This window comes from Myotis myotis, unplaced genomic scaffold, assembly GCF_014108235.1.
Source record: "Myotis myotis isolate mMyoMyo1 unplaced genomic scaffold, mMyoMyo1.p scaffold_m19_p_20, whole genome shotgun sequence".
NCBI classification, from domain to species: Eukaryota; Metazoa; Chordata; class Mammalia; order Chiroptera; family Vespertilionidae; genus Myotis; species Myotis myotis.
Genome location: NW_023416325.1, coordinates 11025185 through 11045524, shown reverse-complemented (window position 1 = coordinate 11045524; position 20340 = coordinate 11025185). Strand labels below are relative to the sequence as shown.

General features: G+C 43.0%; 2 protein-coding genes and 1 non-coding gene across 8 annotated transcripts; 2 read left to right on the top strand and 1 right to left on the bottom strand.

The window, feature by feature from the left end:
* The first annotated feature begins 5042 nt into the window (after window positions 1–5042).
* HYLS1 (HYLS1 centriolar and ciliogenesis associated) lies at window positions 5043–17770 on the top strand. Of its 5 annotated transcripts, XM_036353943.1 has the most exons (4): window positions 5043–5148; window positions 5562–5715; window positions 14820–14936; window positions 16402–17770. In XM_036353943.1, the coding sequence occupies exons 3-4, from the start codon at window positions 14923–14925 to the stop codon at window positions 17378–17380; spliced, it is 993 nt and encodes a 330-aa protein (XP_036209836.1). In that variant the 5' UTR covers window positions 5043–5148; window positions 5562–5715; window positions 14820–14922; the 3' UTR covers window positions 17381–17770. The 5 variants fall into 5 exon arrangements, with proteins under 5 accessions (XP_036209836.1, XP_036209835.1, XP_036209839.1 ...); XM_036353942.1 differs by lacking the exon at window positions 5562–5715; XM_036353945.1 differs by lacking the exons at window positions 5043–5148; window positions 5562–5715 and adding an exon at window positions 5160–5483.
* LOC118678694 lies at window positions 6998–7135 on the top strand. The gene has a single exon (XR_004974978.1).
* On the bottom strand, window positions 11196–19738 carry PUS3 (pseudouridine synthase 3). Of its 2 annotated transcripts, none has more exons than XM_036353939.1 (5): window positions 19436–19738; window positions 13688–14108; window positions 13009–13574; window positions 11951–12141; window positions 11196–11812 (listed from the first exon to the last, which is right to left on the bottom strand). In XM_036353939.1, exons 2-5 carry the CDS (start codon window positions 14060–14062, stop codon window positions 11502–11504), a joined length of 1443 nt encoding a protein of 480 aa, XP_036209832.1. In that variant the 5' UTR covers window positions 14063–14108; window positions 19436–19738; the 3' UTR covers window positions 11196–11501. The 2 variants fall into 2 exon arrangements, with proteins under 2 accessions (XP_036209832.1, XP_036209834.1); XM_036353941.1 differs by having other exon boundaries at window positions 19634–19717.
* Between the last annotated feature and the right edge of the window lie 602 nt (window positions 19739–20340).

Here is a 20340-nt window from a genome sequence, read left to right as displayed (position 1 = left end):
TAGGCCCAAGTAGTTTTCTAGGAGAAGGCATAAAGGGCTGGTTCAGAATTATTAGAAAAGACGCTATTCCTAGACCAAGCCTGAAGGCCAAGTCACTTCTACCACCCCACCGCCAACCTCCACCTCAGCCCACCCCACCCTGCCACCTTACACTGTACTTTGCTTTCCCGAAGGCCTGACCTGGAGTTCTCGCATATCTTCCTATCTTGGGAAAAACAAAAAGTCAATTCTTCAAGTCTTTCCACAGTGAGTGAATGAGAGAGAGCATCGAAGTCACAGCGCTGTTTACAAAGGGACTCAGCTCTGAAGTGCTGTGATTCCGGCATTTGAAATGGTGCCCGGTGCACCAGGCATCCCTCCTGGGTCTGACTTGGTGGTGCTACTTGCAACCTCTGTGTTGTCTTCCCGCCTGTAGTTTCTTGACCTTTCCGTCTAATTAATACTATGCCTCTTCCCCACTGAAACCAAGGTGCAGCCAGGGTGAGGTTAATGACTGTCCCCTCTGCTTACCTCGCAGCCAAAGGAAAAGACCTATTATTACAGACAAACACATCCTGCCCTAGATCACAGAGGCCATTTGAGATTCAGAAACCGGGCCCATTTCAGACATGGAGAAACTGTTAAGGGCCTGTTTGAAGATCTGACACAGAGGCCTATCCCTCTCCGCACCGTGACTGATCAGAGCCAAAGCGAAAAGTTTGTGATGTTGAAAGAAAAGGCTGGACCCAACTACAATGTTGAATTTGCTACCAGCTCTTGGTGGTTTAAATGATCAAAGAATCATTACTCATCACATAATGTGAGTGAGGAGTCTGCAGTTGCGATGTAAAGGCAGCTGAGGAATTTTTGGAAACTCTGGGTAAGTTTGATTATAGAAGGAAATTACTTGCCAGCGAAAATATTTAGTATGGATGAAACCTCCCTATTCTAGAAATGAATTGCCTGAAAGGACTTTCATCCACATGGAGGCCAAGTCAATGCCAGGTTTCAAGGCTTTTAAGGACAGGATAACATTCTTGCTTGGGGGCAATGTTGCAGGCTACAAACGAAAACCTTTGTGATCTGGCACTGTGAGAACCCCAGGGCCTTCAAGCATATCAATAAGTACACACTGCAAGTGTACTATAGGAGCAATAAAAAGTAATGGAGCCTGGCTAGTGTGGCTCAGTGGTTGAGTGTTGACCTATGAACCAGGAGGTCACGGTTCAATTCCCGGTCAGGGCACATGCCTAGGTTTAGGGCTCGATCCCCAGTAGGGGTTGTGCAGGAGTCACCGATCAATGATTCTCTCTCATCGCTGTTTCTATTTCTCTGTTCCCTCTCCCTTCCTCTCTGAAATCAATAAAAGTATATATATTTTTTAAAAGCCATGGATGTCTCAGCTTCTCTTCAGATGCCCTCCTGAATTGTTATGCTAGTGAAATGGAGGAATACTGTTCCAAGAATAACATATCTTTCCTGATTTTATTGCTGATAATGCTTCCAAACATCTGGAAATAAAGCCCTCCTAACTTTCTATCCGCTATTTTCTTGCGATGGGAAGGTGAAATGGGGTGAAAAATGATTATAACAAAAAATTATCAAATGGGCTTTAAGAGTTTATAACATTTTTCTGCTTATAATACTGGAAATATGACTTGTCTTTTATTTATTTTTTATAGGAGAAAATGTTAAAGGTAATAATTGTTGACATTACCAACTTATCTGAGATCTTCAGTGAGTTTAGTAAAATTACTGAAATGGATTATTGTGTTTTTTTAAAAAAAGATTTTTTATTGATATTAAAAGAGAGTGGAGAAAGGAAAGGGAGAGCGAGAAACATCGATATGAGAGCAAAACATAGATTGGCTGCCTCCTGCATGCCCCCAACCGGGAATGGAGCCCACTACCAAGGCATGCACCCAGACTGGGAACTGAATCAACCAATTAAGCCACACTAGCCAGGGTTGTATTTTCAATATCTGTAATTTAATTTAGAGGGAAGGAGGAAAAGGCATATTGGAAACATCAATAAATAAACATCACCAACATTTTTATCTAAAGAAATATGCAGAATCAAGTTGTCTGGAGAGACCATTTGAGTGATACCATCTGGAACATGGTCTTGCTTTATTAAGGCGGGGAGGGAAAATATTTGTAACCTTTTAATTTTTGAATGTCTAGGATTACAAAGTACCAAAACGAACACCAGACAGTAATTAAAAAATAGTAATCATTCAGGTTTGGTGAAATGAAATCTCTTATTTTCAAATAAAATTGTTTTCCCTTATTTCCTTGTTAGCCACAAGCTAACATGGTAAAGGTGTGGTTTGAAGATGTCAGTTATTAACTTTTTTAAAGAAAATATTAAAATTCCATTTCAATCGAGTATGCATGTTATATGTTCCTCTCTGTGGTCTATCATTGCCAAAGATGCTTGTTGACACAGAAAACTGCACTTTTATTTTTTAGTCATTGAAAACCACTGAAGACTTTTAATCAGGGGAGTGAATGAACAGGTTGTTTTAGGAAATAAAAAACAACCTCCGGGAGCAGTAGAAAGGAAAAACTTAAGGATCAGGGTGCTGAAGGGATGGAAGACAGCTGAGGAAAAAGAAGTGTACACGTGACCGTGAGATGGAAAGAGCAGAAGACGTTCTAAATGACTGATATCTTTTTTTTTTTTAATGAGATGTAAGAGATAATTGGAGAATAACTGTGAGATTTCAAAGTTGGGCATCAGTGTATGAGTTAGAAAAGCAGAGAGAAAAGGCATTGGATGTACCTGCAAAATATTCCAGGGGATGTCCTATGGGACAATGCAAATTGCAAAAGAGCAGTCAGGTATATGACTGCACAGAAGTGTGACTGACATGACGCGGCATTTGATGCTTATAGAGAAGAGACTTGGACCCTGTCCCACACTGCTGGTAAGTTTCATACAATCATTCTTGAAAGCAATCTGGCCACAAATATCAAAATCCTTAAAAGGAGCAAACTCATTATACCAGGAATCATATTTCAGGGACTGTATAGTAGAAAAGTAATGGTGAATGGTTCCAGAGAATGAACTAATAACATTAACTTAGCTTGTTTATGGTAGCAAAATAATAGAAAATTACCAAATGTCCAGAAACAGGAAACTAATAAACTAAGATCCTGCCCGGAGCAGTGTGCTCAGTGGTTAGAGCGCCGGCGTATGCCCTGAAGGGGCGCGGGTTCGATTCCCGGTCCAGGGCCTGCATCTGGGGTGTGGGTTCGCTCCCCACTCCGGGTCGGGATGTGTGCAGGAGGCAACCAGTGATATATTCTCTCTCTCTCTAAAAAGCAATGGGAAAAAATATCCTCTGGTGAGGATAAACAACAACAACAACAACTAAGATCTTTGCATACTGGAACACTTTGCTACTATCTACACTAATAAAAGAGAAAAATGGTAATTGGCGTACGACGCTACCCTTTTCATTGGCTAATCAGGGCTATATGCAAATTAACTGCCAGCTAAGATGGCGGTTAATTTGCATATGTAGGCACAATGCAGGGAGGCGAAAGGGAAAGCAGGAAGAAGCCCCCTGCCACTGACAGTGATGGAAACCCAGGGGGGAGCTAAGAGTTGGGGGGCAGGGCAAAGGCGGCCCTAGGCCAGTGATAGCAGGAAGTAGGCGTGGAGCCAGCGATGGGAGCTGGGCACGGTCGAAGCTGGCAGTCCCGGGAGCTAGGGGTCCCTTGCCTGGGCCTAAAGTGAAGCCCACAATCACGGGGCCGCTGCCACTGCGGGTCCCCGCTGCCCGGGCGGACGCCTAGGCCAGAGGCGTTAGGCCTGGGCAGGGGCGGAGCCTGCAACCACGGGGAGCTGGGGGTCCCCTGCCCAGGCCTGACACCTCTGCTGGAGGCCTCAGGCCTGGTCAAGGGGCTGATCTGGTGATTGGTGATCGGAGGGTGATGAGGGTCAACTCCTCTGGCCGAGGTGTCAGGCTTGGGCAGGGGGTGGAGCAAGCGATCAGAGGGAGATGGGGGTCCCCTGCCCAGGCATGATTCCTGGGCCAGAGGCCTCAGGCCTGGGCGGGGGTCAGAGCCAGTGATGGGGGGGGGGCGGAGATGGGGGCCCCTGTCCAAGCCTGACACCTCTGGCAGAGGCGTCAGGCCTGGGCAAGGGGCCGATCGCGATCAGGCGATCGGAGGGTGATGAGGGTCAACTCCTCTGGCCGAGGTGTCAGGCCTGGGCAAGGGGCAGAGCCAGCAATCGGAGGGGTCTGGGGGTCCCCTGCCCAGGCCTGACGCCTGGGCCAGAGGCATCAGGCCTGGGCTGGGGGCAGAACCAGTGATGGGGGGAAATGAGGGTCCCCTGCCCAGGCCTGACACCTCTGTCAGAGGCGTCAGGCCTGGGCAAGGGGCCAATCCTGCGATTGGAGCGTGATGGGGGTCAACGCCTGAGGGCTCCCAGTATGTGAGAGGGGGCAGGCTGGGCTGAGGGACACTCCCCCCCCCCCCCCAGTGTACGAATTTCGTGCACCGGGCCCCTAGTTTAAAATAATGTTATAAAAATTATTCCCATATATGGGATGTGCCCTGAGACGAAGGGCGAGTAAGAGGAAACAGGGCCGCGGAAAGACCTCCACGCGCGTCCGAGCCTTCACACAGAGCCTGCGTGGCAGACTCGGTGGAGGGGCTGAGCGCGGAGGCGGGATCGGGGTCACAACTCCGCGTCAAGAACCCACCTGCCGCCGCCGACCCCGCACGGCCGAGAGGGGGGAAGACTGATTCCGTGCGGTGGACGGGGCGCTAAGACCGCCTCAGGCGAGGGCTTGAGCGTCCTCCCCTCCGCGTCCCGTCGGCCTGGCAACGAAGCGACGGTTCAGCGCTCGCGCTCAAACGCCGCGGGACTCGGACGCGCCCCATCACGCGCCGAATCCCGAACGAGGGGAGGGACAAGAAAAACCATAAACCAATCATAATGTAGAGATGAAAGGCGTTTACCTTTCGGACCAATAGGAGTGCTGGAGGGCGGGGCCGGGAGCGCCGGTTGGTTCTAGTGATTTAAACCTCGGCGTCCGACGGTTGGGGCGTGCGCCGTGCGTGAGCAGGAAGTGCGCCTGCGCAGGCTGCGGGACGCCAACTGACACCTGCGGAGTTGAGGACCCGGGTGGCGAGCGGACCTCGGCGGGGCGGGTAAGCGGGACGGGATGGGAGCGGTGGAGTGGGGCCCGGAGGGCTGCCCGGCTGCTGGGGAGAGGTCGGGGCTGAGTACGCGGAGTTGACTTCCCGGCCCGGGTACCGATGCCTTGGCGCGCAGTCCGGAGCCCGGACGTACCGTCTGCCCGAGTTCGCAGCTTTCTCAGACGCTCGTCGCGGCGACGCAATGGACCCTCGGCAGCCGGAGCCCCCCGATGTCACGGTGGCCGGGGTTCAGCGAGGTGGACGGGCCAGGGGTCGGGGGCCGGGCGCAGCGAGGGAGCCGGCCTCCCCCGAAGCGTCACAAACAAACGACACCCAGCGTGGGCCAGGTGGTGGCGACTCGGTCTCTGTAAACTTGAGTGTAAAAGGCTGCTCACCCCCTCGTCACCCCTTTTTTGAACCAATAGGTGTCGCCCTGCGAGAAGCTCTTGCCCAGATGTATTCGGATCTGAAATCCAACCCTACAGCCCTACCCTAGCATGAAAATAAACCTTCCCTCCGCTCCCGATGATACAAACTTCACAATCTCATTGTTTTCATAAGTAAATCAAGCAATATTAGGTTCGTATAAAGAAGAGTAGAAGAAGATACTCGAAATTCCATCAGCCAAAAACAAAACAAAAAGCCTCACCTTTGGGTTTATTGCAGATGTATTCATTATGAATATATCTTTACGTGGCCATCCTTATGCAAGTATTTTTATGTAACTGCATATTTTGAATATAGTAAAGCATATTCACTTAAAAAGCAGATTGCGCCTTAGTAATGTTTTAGGAACACGTGTCCGTCAAATGTAGACATGCATTTTCCCCTTTGATGCATGCGTGGTAACTCTTGGCGTGAATTATGTAACCAAATATTAAATAACCAGTCCTGAAATGATGGACATGTGCTTTTTCAGTCTCTTCATCGTCATAGGATGGCATGATTATTCCTACATATACTTGTTTGCATCCTTATCCCGTGTGTGGCCTTAGAATAATTCCCGGAAGTGGATGATGGCTTAGAAATTATGGTGCAATTTAAATTTGGATTCATAATGTCACATTTGCCCTCTAGAAACATTGATATACCCCTCCCCACCCCACCCAAACACATACAGAGGGCGAGGTTGCTTTTTTCTATCTACACTGACCAGCACTGGGTACTGAAAAATTTTCTAGAAGGATGTCTTTTAATTGCATTATTAATGAGACTAGGGGCCCATCCAGCTGGGCTGGGTGGAGAGGGGGAGCATGGTAGGTTGGCCACCGGCCCTGCCCCTGCTTGGGGTGGGGGGGGCCCATCTGGGGCTGGGCCAGTGGCGGAGAGGGGCCGATCAGGGCCCAGATTGGGCTGGTTGGCTGCCACAGTGCGCGTTATAGCGACTGGTTGTTCCAGTTGTTCTGTCTTCTGGCCGCTTGGCTTTTGTATATATAGATTAAACATCTTTTCCTGTGGTTATTATTTTTTTGGTAAATCATTTATCTTATTTTGCTGGTGTATATACCTTTTTATTTATTAGCTTTCTAGAGGAATTTCAATGAGCAATTTTGAACCTGGTACAAATATTTTCCCCAGTTTGTTGTCTCTCAATTACAGTTCTTTCTTAGGGTATTTTTTTGTTTTGTTTTGTTCTAATTTTGTGGTACATAAAGCTGCATGCTTACCTTCCCGAAAGGTAGAGGAATTTGATTTAACTCTGCAGTAGCCTCCCTGTAATAGTTAGAATACTGACCCAATGTACCCCATCCACCCTTGGAATCCTTTCTCTTGACATTAGCTAAACCTGGGACACCAAATTGCTAAAGATTTTTTAAGAGACGATACCTTGGGGTATTCTGGTTAATACTGTCTGTGATTCTCGTCCTGGCCTATGCTTTCTCTGCTCGACTGTGCTCAGCTGTAACAGGGGAGTCTGGCAGGACACACAGCAACCTCCTCTCAGTTTAGGAGGGCTGTCCTGAGTATAGGGCTGCCCTTAAAGGCACGAGAGGACAATTTAAGATGAAGAAAAAAATATATAGTCTGTAATTTTTCAAAATATAGGGTGTCTGGCCTCTATATAAGTTTCCTTATAAGAAAAAAGATTATCAGGTCTTTATATTACAAAGAGTTTCTCTTTGATATAAAGAACTGGCAGTTACCTGTGGGCCTTACTAAAGTTTGATTTTATTATTTGCAAATACCTACCCTCATATGTTCAAAAGGAATGGGAGTGTGGTATAATTAAAATGCAAATAAGGTAACATGTTAGTCACATGTTAGTTAGCAGTGATTTTCAACTGCTGTGCCACAGCACATGGTGTGCCACAAGAATTTTCAAAACATGCAATACTGCTTCCTCAGGGGCACTGACCTCTTTTCTCTTAGATTAAAAAAATGAAAAAATGACAACAGCCAACACAATAGCAGTCCAGTGCGAATGAATAAAAATTAGACCTATTTTTGTCAGATCAGCAAAAAATATATTTTTTGGTGTGCCGCAGAATTTTAGTAGTTAATGTGTGCCAGGAGATGAAAAAGGTTGAAAATCACTGCTGTATAGTATAGCACACAAAACAATCTCTTTGGCCCTGACCGGTGTGGCTCAGTGGATAGAGCATTGGCCTTCCAACTGAAGGGTCCCAGGTTCGATTCCGGTCAAGGGCATGTATCTTGGTTTCGGGCACATCCCCAGAGGGGGTGTGCAGGAGGCAGCTGATCGATGTTTCTCTCTCATCGATGTTTCTGACTCTCTATCCCTCTCCCTTCCTCTCTGTAAAAAATATCAATAAAAGATATTTTTTTAAAAACCAACAAAAAAACCCCAACAATCTCTTTGGCTTTAGTGTTGGAACCCCCCTCACCGACTCCTATCCCATTTCTGCCCTGCTTTATTCTCTGCGTATCTTTCAGAAGGTAGGTCTGTATTGCATAAACGTTGAGATGGTGTATTTCTCACAAAGCCCCATTTTGTTTATGCACTTAGTGACATAAAATCTCACTTAGAGCTCAGAACCCATTGAAATATTCCTTCCATTTTGTAGTGAAGAAGGTAAAATCTAAGCCCCACTTGACTTCTGACATTTATTTCCCCACCATGGGTCAGAGACTGAATTTATGCAAACATTTCCTTATATAACTGAAACAGTTCTGCAAAGTTACAGTTTGGGATTTCTCTCTTGCGTCTATGATGATTGTCCTGAGTTTTTTCCCTGTGGGAACCACCTAAAATAATGTCACTAAAAGCTTATTCTAGATTTGATATAGTATCACCTACTGGAAATGATTCACTTAAGACCCAAGACCTTGATCCTCTACTCTTTGCTTCTATAGACTCTCCCAAACATGACATTTTATTTACTGCTTTCTGTCCCATGTATAATTTCTTTAGAGTTGATTTTTAAAAATAAGGAGTAATTTATTTTAATTTTTCTTTTTGTTTTTTGTTAATCTTCACCTGAGGATATTTTTTCCCATTGATTTTTAGAGAGAGTGTAAGGGGGTGGGGAGAGGGAAGCATTGACTTGTTGTTCCACTTACTTATGCATTCTTTGGTTGATTCTTGTATGATCAAACCTGCATCCTTGGCGTACTGGGACAACACTCTAACCAACTGAGCTATGGGCCAGGGTTCTTTCTTTCCAATTGCAATTGATGTTCAATATTATTTTACATTTGTTTCAGGTGTACAGCTTATTGGTAAGGCAATTATAATTTACAACGTGATCCCCCTGATAATTCTAGTGCCCTCCTAGTACCACCCATAGTTATTACAATGTTATGGACCATATTCCCTATCATCCCCGCAACTGTTTTGTAGCTTCTTAGCCCCTTCACCTTTTTCACCCCGTTCTCCCACCCCCTTCCCATCTGGCAACCCTTAGTTTGTTCTATGCATCTATGAATCTGTTTTCTGTTATGTTGTGTTCTTTAGATTCTACATAAAAGTGACATCATATGGTATTTATCTCTCTGTTTAACTTATTTCACTTGCAAGTAGTAAGATTTCATTCTTTTTCTATGGCCGAGTAATATTCCATTGTATATATAATTTTTTTAAAATCTATTATTGATGGGTACTTGCATGGCTTCGGAATTTTGGCTATTGTAAGGAACTCTGCATATATCTTTTCCAATTAGTGTTTTGGATTTCTTTGGATATATTCCCAGAAGTGGAAATACTGGGTTATGAAGTAGTTCTATTTTTAACTTTTTCAAGAACATCCAGTTTTCCATAGTAACTATAACAATTTGCAATCCCATCAACAATACAAGTTGACATATACTTCACTTTCTTATACTATTTAAATTCTAAACCCGGGACTCTTTCAGCGAAGTCTAATATGTCTGTAGCCTACCCACTACTAAGTTTGTGCACTTACACAGCATGTTTACTATTTATGTCAGTATTGTTTCTAATTGTCCCATATGTTAGTTATGTTTTAGCTACCAGCTTGAGGATATAGAGCATATTTTTATACCTGGAGCTTTCAACATAGGTAGGAACATGCTATTTGTTGGTTGGTAAATAAAACGTTGGATCTCATATAGTATAATCATAATTGTGGATAAGTAATACACTCTGCAATGATGAAACTTGTTATACTGAGGCAGACGGTCTGAGTTCATTTACTTGATGTTTATTATCATTTTGTTAATTCTCTGAGGATATTCTTTCCCATTGCTTTTCAGAGAGAGGGAGGGAGGAAGAGGAGAGAGAAAGAGAGAGAAACACTGATGTGGTGCCATGTCACATATAGAAATTTTTTGATCTTTGCAACCATAGTAAAACAAAGACTTATATTTTTGATATTTATTTTATATATTTAAATGCCATTTAACAAAGAAAAATCAACCAAAACAATGAGTTCGCGTGTCACCGATTTGCCATTGCTGGTCTAACCACTGAGCAAGGAGGAGGAAGAGAGAGAGATAGAAACATCAGTGAAAGAGAAACATCATCAATCGGCTGCCTCTTGGGGATCAAGTTCGCAACCCAGGCATGTGCCCTGACCGGGAATCGAACCTGTAACTACCTGGTTCATGGATCGATGCTCAACCACTGAGCCACACCAGCCCAGCTCAACTCCTTATTTTTGTTGTTGTTAATCCTCACCAGAGAATATTTTTTCCATTGATTTTTAGAGAGTAGAAAGCAGGGGGTGGGGGGGAGGGGGAGAAACACTTTTGAATAAATATTGTTTATAAGAAATATTTTGAGGGTTAATTATCAACTTAGAGAACAAGCAAAACCCTGCCTCATTTTCATGTCCCAGTGTGTCTTAGATGTGCTTTACATCTGAACGCTGGGAGTTCTGGCAGCCTCCCTACTTGTGAACCTCACAGTCATTCACCCAAAGTCCTTGTGCTTCTCTTTTCTTAATCTCAAACTAATGTTCTTCTCTCTGTACCCCTTACTACAAATCTAATCTAGGCCATCAATTTCCTTGATTACTCCAACAGCCTCCTAATTGGTCCTACTGTCTTGCCCTCTTCCAGTCCACAGTATACATAGAGCAATATTTGTGCTACATAATTCTGGCTTTTTAATTCCTCCCCACCCCCACCCCAGTGGTTCCTCAAGTTAAAAATCTAAGCATTTTTAGGAAGGCCTACAAGGCTCTGTGGACAGGACCCTTGCTTACCTTTCTAAACTATGCAAATGTCATCTTAACTCTGCTTCCATCTGTTCTACACGATTCAGCTTGGAGATCTCTATCAGAGCTTTCCTTAAATGTCTAGGCCAGGGGTTGGTAAACTGCATGGCCTGTTTTCTTTATGGCCTGTGGGCTAACAATGTTTTATATGTGTAAAATATTAAAAAAAAATACATACAGCAAAGACCATTTGTGGCTCAGACAGCACTAAACTGATAAGCTTTATAAGAGATGCGGTGCCTCATTCAGTTAGGTCACTGTCAGGTACTATGGTGCCTGGCAGTGCACTCTGCACCAATTTATCAAATATTTGACTAAATTTTATTTTTTTAATTTGTCCTAGAAAACAAGACACCAGGGCATGCTCTTCACGCTAATTCCGATGGGTAGTGAATATCTCATTTGCTTTTAAAAAGGATACACACTTGCAGGATCAGGTTTAATAAATTTGAACATGAGGCACAGGTTTCCAGGTGTATGTAAATACATCTTTATTTTCCATCTCTTTTTGCTTCTTCCATCTCTTAATCCTTTTGGACAGGAATGAATGTTTGATTTCCAGTTGAAGCTTGAACATCCTTAAATAGAGCGGAAGGTCTTTTTGGTTTCCTTTTAAGAGCTGATCATCAGAATTCTAGGACTTATTGCAGTAAATATTGTATTTCCTTTTTACCCACCTACCATTAGCTAGTTGTTGCCTCCTAGGTCCTGGAGAGTTTTCTGTGGTTAAAGGATGCTTTTAATTTCTGTATCAACACAGACTCTCTTTGTTGGTTTCTCTGAAATAGTATTTTCTTCTTCTAGTGTGTCATTACACTCCCTTTTGGCTTTTGTTTCTGTCTCATTGAATAAACGTGGGTATTCAATGCGTCCCCTACGTACGCAGTGCTGGATCCGGGATTCCAGTCCTTGGCATTTAGGACGATCCATTAGGGGCTTATATGTGCGCATTTTCACTCCTTCTACAAAGGCACTGGTCTGCTTTATGACAGAGGGCTTAACATTTCTCCATTCTATTACTTCATCCGTCTCTGTTCCTATAATATGTACAGTCAGTCATTACATGAATACTTTACCACAATAGAATCACCTCCAAACTTTATATAAATCTACCTCCCCATAACCATGTATAATTTTGGCACTGATAATTTTACCCGTGGATTTCCCTATCATACCTGTCCCACGGGGCACAGCAACAGACTCGAGTCCTTGCAGCATACTGTACAACACGTGAGTCTTAACAGCTTGATTAGCCCACTGCTGTTGTAGGTAGGTTATATTGAACTCCTGAACCTCCTGGTCATAGAGCCACTTGATATTTTCAAACTTACAGTCATACAAGACTAGAGGAAATTCTACAGCCATACTAGAGAGGAGACAAAACAGCATGAGAATACATAGCAGCCATCCAGCAGTTCTTGAAAAACAAGGTTAGTTGGGTTACAAGGAGGGGAAAACTCTGTCAATATTCAGTATCTAATAGTTAAGAAAATACAGCACTATCCTTAACCTTTCACAACATTATAACTAAAAAACAAACAAACAGCAAACCATGGGGCAACTGCTTGGTCTGTACTGGGGTGCATCTCAATGGTAACAAGTCACCTACAGGTGAGTTCCCTTGGCTCCACCATATGGCTATAAAATTTAAAACAGCTGGTGGTATTTTTCCAAACTAGTCAATTCTGCATAGTATGAAGAAACTTAAACATTTCACTGCTTAGGAATGAGTTATTGGTTTGTCTGACCTCAGCCTGTTCTCAAAAGGAAAGTTAGCTGTTTTTCCTACTTTTCCTACCATTTCAGAAACTGAAAATTAGGAAAAATTCCAAAGTAGTAGTATGATTACTCCATAATACAAAACAAGCAAGATTTAAATAGGAATAGTTTGAATGCTTAACTGTTTAATGTTAGCAGAACCTAACAATACTTCTTAACATAAATTCAATGGGGGTGGGGGATATAGAAATGAATGTGCTTTTATTTAAGAGGCCTGCTCCAAACACCTATTTCTTATTCCTGGGATAGGAGTGTAACAGGAGAAAATTCAAAGATACCACTCCCTCTTACATGTCCATAACATTTTACAAGTTAGACTAAAAACTTCATGAAGAAAGACTCAGTGACTTAGTTATTCAGACAATTGTGGGAATAGAAAGATACATTAGAATATATTTCAAAATAATCTAAAAGCAATGGCTGTTTTTTAATATATATTTATACTTAAATTTACCTGTATTGAGGTTTCTGGGGATTTTTCTCTATGTTTAGCAGCTCATCGATAATCTCTGGCTTCTCCATTCCTTGGCCAATCAGAAAAAGGATAGCCATCATACAGCGGACTTGATGATAAAGGAACGCCTGGCCAGTCACTTCAAACTGACATAACTGAAAAGGTTCTTGCCATCTGTCCTCGGCCAGACTCTGGCCCACTAGCTGTACTTGAGCAGACAGAATAGTCCTCTGAAAATTAATCACGCCATTGGCTACATCCATTTTACATAAGTTCCTAAAATCATGTGTGCCGACATACTTCTGAGCTGCACAGTTCATGGTTACAATGTCTAAATCAGCACGAGGGAAAAAGTAGCGGTAAGTCCGCTCAAGACAACTGAACCTAGCACTGAAGCTGGGCTCTACAGGGGCCCAGGCCAATACCCGGATGTCTGGAGGGAGCACCCGATTGAGAATGTGAGTATAACGGATCTCTTTGGCATCATCGTTGACTTCATCTTTCAAATTAAAATCCTCTGAATCCCTGCCCTTCGGAAAGTGAGAACGAAGGTCAAGAGAAATCACCTGTGGGATTAGAGAAAGCTAATCTGTTAGAGATACAAATAATGAGTCCTCAGTGTGTTCACCTAGAATATATTGGTGTTGCTTGCTTTGAGAAACAGTTCAGTGGTCCTTACCTGTCCAAAGGCACTAACTCCTTTGTCTGTCCGCCCACACCGGTGATACTTGGATGTCTGTCTGCTTTCTACTAGTCGAGTCTTCGTTAGAGCCTCAAACAGTTTCTCCTCAATAGTGTTGTTTGTGTTTTCCTGACTGGCAAAGCCCTGGTATCCCCAGCCCAGATAGGCTACCTTTAGGGCTACATGTCTTTGACCATGAGCACTGAAGTCAAATGCACGCTTAGCTTTTCTAGCTCCTGAAGAATTTTCTCTAGCATTTGAGATCTTTGTGTTGGCCTGTTCTTTTTTAAGTCTTTCTATCTCCTGCTCTAGTTCTTGTACTCTTTTTAGGAGTTTGTCAGTCTGGGTTCTGTCTCTGTCATTTTCAGCCATGATAAGACAACTCCAGGAATAAATGAATCATAAGGGTCCGCACTACCTGAAAAAAGAGTAAAAAGGATACAGTTTTAGTGTTGGTTCCTTTGATCATGTCAGTAGCTTTCAATTATGTTCAAATAGAATCTAAGAGTTAATTTAATGCCTTAAGTAGACTTTTGCTTTGCCCAGGGATACAAGATTACCTTAATTATTAGGGTTGACCATCCACAGATATTCTTTTTCATCTGTGTAGCCAATTTAAAGGGGAAAAGGAAAGTAGTATTAATAAATGTTTGGCTAGCATTGTTAAGGTTTCAATCGTCAGAATTTAGGGAAAATGACTGTAAATTTCATATCTCTATTCTGTAGCTGAGATGATTAGGGACTGTTGTTACTGATATTTTCCCCCTTAAACATTTCCTTTTGACTTCTCATTACATGTGTTGAATCTTTCCCATCAAAATCTGTTGATATGGCCCTGGTGCTGTGGCTCAGTTGGTTGGAATATCATTCTGTACACCAAAAATGTGTCTGGTTTGATTCCCGGTCAGGGCACATGTCCAGGTTGTGGGTTCATTCTCTGGTCATGGCACATGTGGGAGGTAACCAATCAGTGTTCTCTTTCTCGCCCTTCCTCTCTTTAAAAGTTTTTAAAAAGAGAGATCTTTTGATATGGAACATATGTCTACTGTGAGTGTCTATCGCTTCCCAGTATCAGATAAAACAAGTAGCTTACATGTCCTGTCATCTAATACGAATTTCTGTCTTAAAGGTGGTACAGTAGAAGCTAGCCTGATTGAAGAAATTTGTCAATGATTGTATTTATATTGGAAGTAGAACCTGGAGTCAAGATTTTCCCACTTTAAACCATTTTGATGGCAGAAAGAAGGTAATTAAGCATTGTGATCCTTTTTTAAAGTCAAATTTAATGCATGTTCTGAAAAAAAAATTATCTGAGGACAACTGTACTACATCCTTAAAAATGATACTAGACCAGGGGTGGGCAAACTTTTTGACTGGGGGGCCACAATGGGTTCTTAAACTGGACCGGAGGGCCGGAACAAAAGCATGGATGGAGTGTTTGTGTGAACTAATATAAATTCAAAGTAAACATCATTCATAAAAGGGTACGGTCTTTTTTTTTTTTTTTAGTTTTATTCATTTCAAACGGGCCAGATCCAGCCCGCGGGCCATAGTTTGCCCACGGCTGTACTAGACAATCTATGACTGATGGCTATTTTAGGCAGTAGAAGATCATCTACACATCTGTACTAAGGCTGACTATGTAATTTAAGTCTGGGTAGCTCGTTTTGTTTTTTGTCCTTTGAGTTTCTATATCTATGATAGATTAAAAGTTTACATTTAAAACATATAACTATAAAAGTGCTAGAAGAAAACATGAAACAACTCTGTTAAAATCTTAAGAGTGGGAAAGGGCATTTATGCTTGCACAAGTATGTAAAAATGTAAGATACACATTGTAACATTCATTTTTTAACAACAAAAGACTGTAAGCCTACAATAAATCTATCATGGACTAGCTGAAAGATTACAGTACATCCATACATTGGAATTCTATGCAACGTACTAGCTGTGTAATCTTGGGCTAAGGTATCTCATCTCTCTGACTCTGTGAAAAGATAATCAGAGTACCTACCCAGTTATGAGGATTGCATGAATGAATACTAGTATAAAGCACACAGAACAGTGTTGGATACATAAGTGTCCTTCTCAGTACAAGTTACATAATGGTCATTGAGCCCAATGCCCATTATCATGTAATCTTAAGCTTTTCTTATCCTAAAACTCGCCTGTCCTGTCCTGTGAGCTACTAAAGGTGGCAAGGGCTAGCAGGCAGTAGAAAGTAGGAGTGAATAAGAGGAGGGTGGAAATGAAAGCAGGATTCTCCAGCCCAGCTGGTGTGGCTCAGTGGTTGAGCGTCATCCTATGAACCAGGAGGTTAGGGTTTGATTCCCCGTCAGGCACAAACTGGGGTTGTGGGCTTGATCTGATCCCCAGTAGGGGGCCTGTAGGAGGCAGTCGACCGAACATCTCTCATCATTGATGTTTCTCTCTCTCTTTCCCTTCCTCTCTGAAATCAATAAAAATGTATTAAAAAAACACACAAGAGACCAATATTTGAATGTTGTAAAAAATAAAGCAGGATTCTCCAGAACTCAGTTAATGTCCTGCAAACTGTTCCCGTACTATCTTGTACTAATCTGTAATTTATTATTTAACTATTACAGTTATGATTGCCTTAGCTATTTTTCATTTCACTGACAAAAAGGGAGTGAACAGTTTGTGAGATAGAAATTTATTATTAGAAAACTGATCAGTGTTTTCTCTTGCAGAAAGCCCTCCAATGTGAGGGAAGCAATGGAGGAACTCATGGGACCTAGTGGACAAAACTGGGCCAATATGGATCCAGAAGAACAAATGTTAGCGGCTGCTACAGCTTTCACCCAGATCTGTGCAGGGCAGGGTGAGGGAGATGTCAGGAGAGAAGCCTGGCCTACCCAATATGATCCTTACAGCAAAGCTCCAGGAACCCAATATCCCTACAGCAAAGCGTCAGGAACCCAATACGATCCCTACAGCAAAGCTTCAATAACCCCAGGAAAGCAACATGCTCTTCCCATGCAACTGCAGTACCCACATGCGAAAAGTAACGTCACCTCAGAAACAGTCTCAGAGGCCTCCCAGAGACTCCGCAAGCCAGTGATGAAGAGAAAGGTGCTGCGTAGGAGGCCCGATGGGGAAGTATTAGTGACAGATGAGTCCATTATCAGTGAATCAGAGTCTGGTACAGAAATTGATATGGATCTCTGGGCTTTAAGACAAAGGCTGATTAACCTTCAGTTCCCGAAAGACAGTGAGTCCCCTGTTGATACTTCAGAAAAACTTCATCTACCACATGAATACCAAGATGAGCTCAATGGCTATCTACAAAGAGAAGGAATGGGCCCTCCAGCTTATGAACAAGACCTGATAGTTGCCAGCCGACCAAAGTCCTTTATTCTCCCAAGGCTGGACCAGTTAAGCCGAAACCGGGGCAAGATAGACCGGGTAGCCCGCTATTTTGAGTACAAACGAGACTGGGACTCAATGCGATTACCTGGTGAAGATCACAGGAAGGAATTACGCTGGGGTGTCCGAGAGCAGATGCTTTGTCGAGCAGAACCCCAGTCCAAGCCTCAGCACATATATGTTCCGAACAATTATCTAGTACCAACTGAAAAGAAAAGATCTGCCCTTTGTTGGGGTATTCGTTGTGACCTTGCAAATGGTGTCATGCCCAGGAAGCTTCCCTTCCCTCTTTCTCCGTCTTAAGTCTTTTTTTTTTAAACCTCTCACAGGATTGTTTGGGATAACATGGCATTTTATATCTTTTATTTAAATAGAAACAACTAGAAAGACCATGGTACATTATAGAGTAAGGACTTCACCCATCATTGGTTTTTCCTAGGAATATATCACACTGGTGCCAGGTGCCACTTAACTGCCAAATTACCACTCTCAAGCCCAGCAATGCAAGAGAAGTCACACCAGAGGAAGAAAACACCTGGTCTCTCTACTGCCAGATTAGTAAGCAAAGTCAGCTAACACTGTTTCTGCTCTGTATTCTCTTTACCTTTGACCAGCGTGAGTTGCTGTTTTTAATAGTGTGTTTTTAAAGTTGCTGGGCATTAAGCTTATCCATTAAAGAATTTTGGAAATTTGTGGACTTGACCTCATTTTTACTTAAATACTTGCCAAAGTAAGACGATCTCAAACCTGAGTGACGAGTTTGCTTCCAGTTGTACTCCCCATCATACTCTCATCGCCTAAACAATGCGAGCCAGAGGGAAGGAACAAAACCTGCCCTTCACACACAAACCTAAAGGGAAGAAGAAAGGAACAGCACAGCTATCCTCTATTAGTAAATCCAGAGAACTGTGTTAAATATCTTAATAGGTGCTCAACAGCTGCACTATTTGACATACAGGATTCTAGCACAAGCTTTGTTTCAAAATTATTGAAATGTTTTGCCCAAACTTTTATAAGTTGCCATTGAGGTTGTCTTAGAAATATGCCTGTCACTTGAAGGCTATTCCCACTCTGCAACAGAACTTCAAACTGCTAACATCTGGAACTAGATGCAGACAAAAAAAGTGAATCTGACCTATCTGGGTACAAACCAAAACACTAATTCTGCTCGCTTAAATTGGATCTTCTTGTTCTTATTCTAATCCAATGAGGAACAACTACAAACTGAAGATTGTCCATTTTAACATAAGACAAGAGTAGTGATAGCAGGAATAGTTTGCTCGTTCCAAGAAAAACAGCTATGTGACAAAAATGAATAACCTCGACCTATCTGCTAAAATACATTTTCTCCATAATGTTTAAACTACACCATTCATTCATTCAGTTCCATCTCTAGGGCATTTTTCAGCAAAATAATCAGTAACTCAAAGACGTACTGCAAATAAGTAAAAACTAGTCACAATGGTGAGGTTATTGAGTAGAACATTAGTCATTGAGAATCATGGGAAGCTAATGGGAAATGCAAATTAAGTGAAAAATAGTTTGCAAATTATGCAGTAGAATCTCAGTCTTACACTCTCCCTCCTTTCCCCCCCACCCCCACCCCCACCACCACACACCCCCAACAGACACAGCACAAGGAAAGATCAAAACCTAACATTGGGTAGTGAGATTAAAGGTAGTTTTTATTTTCTTTAAATCTATATATTTTTAAGAGTTAAAAGCCACATACTTTTATATGCAAATTACAGCAAAATGCTCAAATGATTTACTTTTATTTATCTCAAAGCCCAAATCAGAAAGTTTTCGAAGTGATTATCTAGTTCAACCCTTTATTTAACCAAAGAACCAGTCCAAAGGGTGTAAGGGCGGAGTAATGAGATTTGTGGCTAGAGAAGGAGGAGAGCCCCAGTCTCCTGAGTGAGTACAGCGCTTTGTCCAGGACAACATACCCTTCTCTGGGTGAAGTGCAGTTCCCGAGCGGACACCTAACACCGGGAAGGGGGCTGCCAAATGACCACACACAGGTATTCGTGCGTGCGCCACGCATTGCCAGTAAGCGGTAAAGCAGTCATTGTGTTGAACTTTTTTTTAAAGTTAAAAAGATTTTAATCTCGAAAATATTAGTAACTAGTGGAGTAGTAGAAAGGGCATTCCCATGATAAATTTAACTCTAAACCAACGAGGGAAGGAGGGGTAATGCCCACAGGATCAGGAAACCGGAACCTCTGATCACTAATATCGGAGAGCAATCCCCCAAACGACCCGAAAAATGTCGCCATGCCTTCCTCCCACCCCACAACCTACCGGGATGCCGCCCAGTACCAGCAGTTTGTTTTATGAGCAAACAACTCTCACCGAGGCAGCAGAAGCTTCACTCCACAGTCCAAGGGCCCTCCAAGAATCGAATTCAAGTAACAGCTCCTGTGGCGAGTTTCCGCGAGGAGCTCCAAGAAGCACTAAACACACACACAGGTCCCACTGCCGTAAACCGGCACTTTCCTGGAAAGATCGAGGTATGAAAAGGGAGCGGGGAAGAGAGAAAGGTCCAACTACCTGTCCATTCGTCCGTTCCTCTTCTGTAGGACCCAGAAAAAAACCCACCCCCAAGCCCCACGTTTACATTCCGATCTTGGGCCAAGAGGCTTTTCGCGAAACAGGAAGCTGTCAATTTGCGTTTCCCGGGCGCGCTCCGGGGCTCATGGGAGTTGTAGTCCAGCTTTGTGGGAAATGTAGTTCTAAGAGCTGGGGTGCAAGCTTGACGTGGAAACCAGCCTAGTGTTTCCCAGTCTGACCACCGTTTCTCCACCTCAGGCCTGGCATAGTACAAGAACAAAGAGACAAATGGTAGTGCGCTAAAATAATAGATCAGTAACTATTCAAAGGTCTGCCACCTTTATACGAAAACTAAAAGAACCTGGCTCTGGCTCAATTACATACCTATTTAAATTCGTAGAAAGTTACCACTGCGAGACAAAACAAGAGGGGGAAAAAAAAAACAGACAAAAAAAAAGTTTACTGCTAGAACCCAATGTAAGAGCTGAACAGGATTTAACAGCTGGGAATCTGGCTTCAGCACCACGGAGAGAGTATAACTAGAGTTTTGTAGGTTTTTCCAGAGACTGGTCCAAATCTCAAGATTCCAGTTAGAAAAAAAAAAAAAAAAAAAAAAAAAAATCTGGTTCTTTTGTCAAAGTCCAGCAGTCAGTAGAAGGGTTATATCCCAGATTATGCGGTGCCGGGAGGAGGTGGTGGCTGTACCA

Coding starts and splice junctions, on each gene's coding strand:
- PUS3 (XM_036353939.1), bottom strand. CDS start 14,062: ATGGCTGAAAATGACAGAGACAGAACCCAGACTGACAAACTCCTAAAA. Junction 13,575..13,687: donor GAGTTAGTGCCTTTGGACAG/GTAAGGACCACT, acceptor CTAATCCCACAG/GTGATTTCTCTTGACCTTCG. Junction 12,142..13,008: donor CCCCAGAAACCTCAATACAG/GTAAATTTAAGT, acceptor TCTCCTCTCTAG/TATGGCTGTAGAATTTCCTC.